The 8042-nt window shown below is 47.7% G+C and overlaps 1 protein-coding gene across 1 annotated transcript; it reads left to right on the top strand.

Annotated features, from left to right (window-relative positions):
* Positions 1-862: 862 nt before the first annotated feature.
* On the top strand, positions 863-4912 carry LOC103639574 (uncharacterized). The gene is made up of 10 exons (XM_008662309.4): positions 863-1185; positions 1893-2127; positions 2218-2325; positions 2431-2600; positions 2730-2863; positions 3030-3204; positions 3279-3849; positions 3942-4054; positions 4162-4417; positions 4499-4912. Exons 1-10 carry the CDS (start codon positions 968-970, stop codon positions 4706-4708), a joined length of 2190 nt encoding a protein of 729 aa, XP_008660531.1. The 5' UTR covers positions 863-967; the 3' UTR covers positions 4709-4912.
* Positions 4913-8042: the final 3130 nt, after the last annotated feature.

Genomic DNA, 8042 nt, shown 5'->3' on the forward strand with positions numbered 1-8042 from the left:
TTATTCAATCTGTCTTACCTTCCTTATATGTAGAATATTTCAATCTATGTACAAAGTGATAAGAATGAAACACATAGCTTTTACATAGCCTAATGCAGTGGATTCAAATTCTAGCATTGTACGCGTGAAAATCATGTCACTTACGAAGTTGCGTAGGTCCTCAATCCGTCAACCGATACCTTCTCACTCTGTTCCAAAATAAAGATTGTTTTAGATTTTTATTAGATTCATATAATAATTGATGTATGTATTTTAGATATGTATCTAGATTCATTATTATCTATTTTAATATAGAAATAAAAACTAAGTGCTAAATTAAATACTAATTAGGAACGCAGGGAGTATTTTATTTCTGCTGAGGTTCTGTAAAGGCCATTTTATTTCTGCTGTGGTGCACGATAGAGTGTGTGTATAATATGAACTCCCTAGCTTTATTAAAGAGTGTCAGATGGCTTTCCTCATGAAAAATAAACGTATTTTCACCCTTAGTCATTGGCATGGGCCAAGCACTCGCTCGTTGCGCACTTGCGCCAAACCGCCAACAGCTGCAAGAGAGCGTACGGCTCTACCTCATTTGTCTCTATTTCACTTTTTATTTCAAACCATAAACAAATATTCGAGAACGGGTGAATGCTTCGTGAAATGTACGGGTTTGGCGGGGAAGGAGACCATGACGACGGGCCGCCTTGGACTCGGCCCAGATGGCGGTGTAAATCGGCCCGGAAGTCACTCTTCAGGCCACGACGCCCCAAAGCCGGTCACACGGCCCGCACAGCTTTTGTGCTGGGGCCGGGCGGTGAGCCGGTGACCCACCGCCGCTGCCGCTCCAATAAACTCCCATGCCCATGAAGAGCCGAGTGGTGGAGACGTGGCTGGCGGTCGCGGGGGACGCGTGCAGCGGAGCACGGGCGCGAGGTGGCGAGCTGCATGTGCCCAGCCACGCGCCAACGAATAGGCGCACAGCCCGATGGACCGCGCAGACGGACCGACGCAACCAGGCACCATCCAGTGCATGCGCACCCGCGGCCCAGCCATGGACATGGGGTTTGTCGAGAGCCAGCCGGAGTTGACGGCCGCGCCGGCGGCGGGACCCGGCACGGGAAGCAGGCTGCCGGGCGGGGGCGGCGGGCGCAAGCGGAAGCACCTCTCCTCCATCGCCAACCACGTGCTCCGGCAATGTTCTCTGTGCGTGCGACCTGTTGGTCTTCTCGATCTGTTTATCCGTTTGCTATATATCATAGCCAATGCAACCAAGTAACCAACGACGTGGAATCACGAGTTCAGAACTTTTTAATCTCTTCCGGCTTTGCTCAAATCTGGCCGTCGTCGCAGGTTCAGTCTGGAATATATGCTTTAGACACTTTGTGATGAGCTGAAGCTCCAAGCTTTAGGGTGTGTCAGTACTCATACTTGTGTGTTGCAGGTTTAGGGTTAGGTTTAGGGTTCGGATGCAGTATTATCTGTGGAGACAGACATGAATGAATGGAATATCATTAGTATGCATGTATATTGGATTTTGCCAATTTAATCATGCTTAAACCAAGAACTTGTGATCCAATTCTCATTTCCACCAGTTTAGGTATTTATCATCTCCTATTTCAAACTCCACTGTCCACTCTATAAACGCTGTTTATAGTGCAAAAGAGTGTTTTGCAGTCTATCGGCCACAACCTTATAGAAGGCGCGGTTCTTTATATTTTTTCTTCAGCTGGGCCTTTTTTGCTCTTGCTTGCTTTACTAACATTAATTCTCCAACAAAAGTAGTGTCACATGTGCAAAGCCTCCAATCTCTTCTCGTATAGCACCCTGAGCCCTCCGTATAATTTATTGGCATATTTTCGACATGCTCTTCACTTCAAAATCGTGGTCACTGATATGTTAGTGCGGCGCAGGACACTGGACAGGAGCGTGGACGATTTGGTGGCAGACTTCGAGCTGGGCTTAAAGACTGCAGCAGTGGACAGCTACTCAAGAAAACTGGTCGAGTTCTGCAGTCTCCAGGCGCTGCAGATCATCACGTCACGCGATATAGGGGAGAAGATCAGCGAGGGCTCGCTAGGTCGGTTCACCTTCGATATGATGCTGGCCTGGGAGACCCCGACTCCGTCGGACCAACAGATCACCATGGTATGGTTGGTGACTTGACATGGTATGCGGTATGCCACAACATGAAAAATGCTTTGAGCCCTGGACTGAAGCACACGCTGAATTCTACAGGAGAGCGTAGCGAAGGAGAGGGAAGATAGGAAGGAGACCCTTGGAGAAGGTGAAGCTGTGATGGGTGATGAGACGTCACTGTTCTATTCAGACATCATGCCTCTTCTTGTAAGCATGCCAATGCAAAGAAATTACTGGTTACCAGTGTGTCAATTTGCTCTAAGCAGCCACCAATCTCGCAAAAATAAAAATAATAATAATATTGGTTAACAGGTGAATGAAGAGCCAACTGTTGGGGAAGAAGCGTACGTGTGGTTTGGATCTGTGTTCCCTTTGGCTTGTGACGTGGTCAATGCTCGATTCACATTCGAAGCTCTCACTGCCACCACAGCTAACAGGCTGCACTACCCTGCCTATGACAGGTTCCTGAAAGAGATGGATAAGTATGCTGCCTGCTCCATGATTGCACCAACAATTCTTCATCTGTCGGCACTATCGTTAGATGTATTGATGAGCATTACAAACTCAAAATATGTATTGATGAGCATTACAAACTCAAAATTCATTTCTAGGTCCTTCAAGTTCTTCCAAGACTTGCCAACTCCGACTGGAGTTGAATTCGCTGAGGATGAGTTCATTTTGCACATGGAGGGCACGGCAGGGACACAGAGAGTGGTGAGGCACATTGGAACCACTAGCTGGCCAGGTAACCACTGTGAATTGTGATGCACTTTGTTTCTGGTCGCTTCCTTTTCTCATGTTCTAGTGATCTGAATTACTACTTTGTTTCATAAAAAAAAATCTGAATTACTACTTACATTCATCAGTAAATAATAACGTATAACCTTACTCGATATGTTTCGGTTTTCTAGGTCGAGTGACTCTGACGAACAAGGCACTGTATTTTGAGGCTTCCGGAAAATTTTCATACGAATCTGCAATCAAGGTTGATCTCTCAGACACCGGAGTAGAACACCAAATCAGCACGGCGTCAACAGGCCCTTTCGGCGTGCCTTTGTTCGACAAGGCCATCGTGTTCGAGTCACTGTAAGTTCCATCTCACAAAAGGACCCTTGAAACGATCAATCCTACCTGGCTACCTGAACCATTCATCCGTGCAGACCAGAGCCTGTGGTCTTGGAGTTCCCGGAGATGACCAGCTCGACAAGGCGCAACACGTGGCTCGCTCTGATCAGGGAAGTGCTGTCCATCCACCGTTTCATCTCAGCGTACAGCATAGTGTCCCCCGTCCACAGATGGGAGGTGCACTCCAGAACCATACTAGGAGTGGTACGTCTCCACGCCGCGAGGGAGATGCTACGGATGTCGCCGCCGCCGGCTTCCAGCTTCCTAGTGTTCTCGCTGTACGGCGACATGCCCAAGGGCGACTTCGTGCTCGAGCAGCTGGCGAGCAACCTGAAGCGGACCTCCACCATCACCCGGCTGAGCGCGTCCTACGTGTTCAAGGGTCTGAGCAGGTCTTCTTCTGTCCCACCTCTGAGCGCGGAGGTGGCCGCCGAAGGCCGTGGCGCGGACGACGACGCCAGTGGCCGCGAGCACGAGCGGCCCCTGGCGTCCCTGGAGGACAAGATCGGCCGGGTGCGAGATGAGGCCAGGGAAGTCACCGCCGCCAACGCCGCCGTTGAAGGGATGAAGGACGAAGGCATCTCGGATAGTCTTCTCGTGCTGGTGGTACGATCAGTTCCATGGCTTGTGCTTTTCGCTCTTCTTGTGCTGTCTTGAGCGAGATCGTTTGAACAATGCACGCTGTTCCTTCTTTGCAGGGGTTGGTCGGTCCCGTCGGCAAGCTGCGGCCCGCGATCCAGCGGATAACCTCGTGGGAGCGGCCGCTTGTCACTGGCAGCATCCTTGCCGCAGCTTCGCTGATCATATACAAGTGAGCCTACACACGCATAGCTAGCTGGTCGTCTTGTCCATGTGTCTAAATAAATAAATGAATCGGAATCAGAAACGTAATGCGCGCATCTTTTTCCCTCGTGTCAGTGAATGGTTCAGTTACGTGCTAGCTGCGTCCCTGGTGCTGGCCGCCGGCGTGATGGTCTGGGCGAGGCAGAGGAAGATAGGGGAGCTATGCTCGGAGGTGATCATCGATGCCTCTTCGTCGTCGTCGTCGGACAAGACAACGATGGATAGCATAGTGGAGGCGCAGCGAAGCCTGCAGAAAGTGCACAGGTACATCGTGACCGCGAACGTTGCCATCCTCAGGCTGTGGTCGATTGCGCTAGCAAGGTCGCCAAAGGTACACTCCCTCTCCCCTTCCCCCTTGTCAATTGGGTCCTTCTGAGCTGAGCATCTTCTGGTCTTGCGCTTTGCTTTGCAGCACACAGAGACGGTGATCTGGATGCTGGCCGTGTCCGCGGCGGTGGTAGCCGTGGTCCCGTTCAGGTACATTCTGATCGGGCTGGTGGCGGGGAGCTTCGCGTTGAACACGAGGGTCGCGAGGGCCGTGATGAACCCGCAGGGCGGCCGGCGGTGGAGGGAGTGGTGGGAGTCCATACCCGCCGTCCCCGTTCGGACGGTGCACAGTTGACAAAAGTATATTTTCCTCTACTACGTGAAATGATCGCAGAAGGAACCCGTTATAGAAGCCTGTTTGTTCAGGAAGAATAATGAAGTCAATAAGAAACTGTTTGTTCGCTTGTGTCTCTTTTCACCTCAGCCAGCAATTTCACCTTGTAATGAACACCGCCATGCACCCCTGTTTAATTAGTTTCATTCACTAAATTTTAGTTTCTGTCGCATCAAATGTTTGGATTTTAGTTTAAAACTATTAAATACAGCGATTATAGTCTAATTCAAAATTAATTATACAAAAACGAATCTATTAAACTTCATGATTCATCACTTGATGCTGATGCTACAGTAAACATTTACTGATTATATAGTTGTTGGTGACTTGTTCTCAAATGCTAAGAGTTAAGAACAAGGCAACATGAAAAGTGTTAAGTGTTAAAGTCCTTCGTCCTTCGAAGCATTATGTCCCTTCGGGAAATAATGAGTTTCGGACGAAGGTCATAAGAGACATACCTTCGTAAATATAATAGGTAATAACGAAAGACTCATATAAAGCATGAGATATAATATAAGCATCATCATGGAATCATTTCTATTTTATTAACATGGGAAAATAGAAATGATTTCAAATTACAAATGTACCTTCGGTCCTGAGAGAAGGTAAAAAGTACAGGCGTGACGCAAAAGCAAATGTAAAGTCAGCGTGAACAGTACGGGAGTACTGTTCATCTATTTATAGACGCGGGACGCAGCCCACGTAAAATTACATCCATGTCCATTACATTTGTTAACGGTTTATGGAAATCTATTGAGGACCCCGAAGTCTTTTCATCTTAAGGTCGGTTCCCCCTTGTGCCATTGCGCCGAAGCTTCCCTGCGTACAGCTTCGGCTGCCCCCGACCTTCGTCTGGCTCAGCCTTCGTCCTGGTCGTGCTCCATATCCATAATTCTGAATCCGAAAATACCTGTTCATATAATTCACTTGGAAAACATTGTCAAATCATGTTTTTGAGGACCTTCGGAGGACGAAGGCCCCCAACAGTAGCCCCTCGCAATATTAATTTGTAAATAATAAATTCAGATTGCGATATGGACGAAGGCCTTGAGCCGAAGGTCCGAAAAAACACCTTCTCTTTGCTAGAATAGCAACATTCACTGACAAGCGGGGCCTTTTAACTTTCAACGCCCTAGGCGTATAAATAAGAACACATCGTGAATTCATTTGGTACACACGCTTGCCTTTTGCTTCGGCCCACTAAAAATTTTTAGCTCTTGCTCATTGAGATTTGCTGGTCTTTTTGATTTCGAAGCTTCGGCCTCGGGAACAAATTTTTAGTGTTTCCGAAGATGTCTGAAGACAAGAAGATCCCTGCTGAGACGAAGCTGAGTCTCGAGGAGGAGAAGAATCTGGGGTTCCTGATAGCGATGGCAGAGACTAATACAGAGAAAATCACGAAGGAGATTCTCGAAGGTTTGTCCGAAGATACTGATGACAGCGACAGCTATGATGTGGAAAGTGATGGGGAAGAGGCCGAAGATCGACCGTGGCGACCAAGTCACTCAGTTTTTGGGAAAACAACCATCAAGCAGAGTCACATTGATAATATGAGGGGGCGATACTTCCGAGACATATCTATTGTGAGAGCTGATGCCGGGGAAAAGACTTCTCCCACCCCTGAAGAAGATGAAGTTGTGATTTTCCGAAGCCTCCTCAAGGCTGGGCTTCGATTCCCCCTGAGCAATTTTGTTGTTGAGGTACTGAAAACATTCCAAATCTACCTTCATCAACTCACTCCCGAAGCTATTATAAGAATGGGGATTTTTGTCTGGGCTGTGAGAAGCCAAGGTTTGGAGCCAAACGCTAAAAGCTTCTGCAACATACACGAGTTATTGTACGAGACGAAGCCCTGGGGAAAGGAGCAGTACCACAATAACTTTGGGTGCTACAGCTTCGGCGCCCGCTCCGGGTCAAGCTACCCTGTGCCAACCTTTCGGAAGAGGTGGCCCGGAGCCTGGATGTCTGAATGGTTTTATGTGAAAAATGATCTAACAGCGCAAAATAATGTCAAAAGTATCATTATGTACCCAATTTGGCAACGCTTCGGGCTTCGAAGGCCGAAGGTTGAAATGGATGAGGCAGCCGAAGAATGCCAAAGAGCCTTCGGCGCAGTCTGCTCCTTCATTGGGTCAAGGGACTTGGTCCAGGAGCACATTGCCTTCAGGGTATGGCCACTTGCAGAAAAGTGGGAAATGCCGAAGGAAACCATCAAAGAGTCCGACGAAGGCGGACTAGTCAGATTAAAATACACATTCAAATATGCAGATAAATTTATTGAACCTGATGATGACTGGCTGAAAAGCATTGAAACATTAAGTGATGAATTACTTGGGGCATTCTCGAAGGCTGAAAATACTGCACTATCAGCAGCCTTCGGAGGCCGAAAAAAGAAGAGACTGAACCGAGTGTTTGATGCAATCGGGTTCTTCTACCCTGATTATTGCTATCCCATTCGAAGGCAGAAGAGAAAAAACACAATCTCTGCAAAAGAAGAAGTTGCAGCTGCTCCTAGCGAGCCAGAACTGAAAAGGAAAAAGATAAAGGTTCTTACGCACCGGCCGCGTTATATTGAACCAGCTTCGGTGCCGGAGTTTACCGGGAAAACTTCTTCAGCCACCGAAGCTGAAAAACTAATCGAGCCAGCCTTGTTGCCAGAGATCGCAGAAACGGCCGAAATGCCACCAAAGATAGAATCAGAACACTCAAACATCTTGTTGCCAGAAACAAAAGAGAAAACCGAAGCGCCGCTCACAGAAAAAATTGAGGAGGTAAGAGAAGCAACTGAGGGCTCCAAAACATCAGAAGTTTTGAGTCCTACAGCAATCATTGGGACAGCAAAAAATGAAAAAGTGCCAGCTGCAACTCCGAAGAGAAAAAGAATGGCTAATGTGCTAGACGTATTGGAAACGATCAAATCTTCGAGCACACCTCCGAAGAAAGCTGCTGTTACTCCTGAAACAACAGCTGAAATCTCTGGTTCTACAGCTCCAGAGCAAGAGATTTCAGCCGAAGCTGAACCCTCAGAGCCCGCAAAAACTTTGGAAAGTGAGACAGAGAAAATAACAAAGCCAACTATTGAAGAATCTAGTGTTGTTGCCCCCGAAGCATCCCCCAAGACTCGTGATTATATTTTTCGTCATGCTTCGGGGAAAAAATTATCAGAAAAAGAAGAACAAGAGGCCCAGCATTATGCCCAAAAACTGAAATATCCGAAGGGAGCATTAATATTTAATGGCAGTGGAGAAGAAGACTTCTTGTACTGTCTTCCCGACAACAAGGAAATTTCTGTCTG

This window comes from Zea mays, chromosome 9 (genome assembly GCF_902167145.1).
Source record: "Zea mays cultivar B73 chromosome 9, Zm-B73-REFERENCE-NAM-5.0, whole genome shotgun sequence".
Classification (NCBI taxonomy): Eukaryota; Viridiplantae; Streptophyta; class Magnoliopsida; order Poales; family Poaceae; genus Zea; species Zea mays.

What these genes read in the sequence shown, in the direction of transcription:
- LOC103639574 (XM_008662309.4), top strand. Translation starts at nt 968, where the DNA reads ATGGACCGCGCAGACGGACCGACGCAACCAGGCACCATCCAGTGCATG. An exon ending in TTCCTGAAAGAGATGGATAA is followed by an intron (nt 2,601 to 2,729) that starts GTATGCTGCCTG and finishes ATTCATTTCTAG; the next exon opens with GTCCTTCAAGTTCTTCCAAG. An exon ending in CGCTAGCAAGGTCGCCAAAG is followed by an intron (nt 4,418 to 4,498) that starts GTACACTCCCTC and finishes TTTGCTTTGCAG; the next exon opens with CACACAGAGACGGTGATCTG.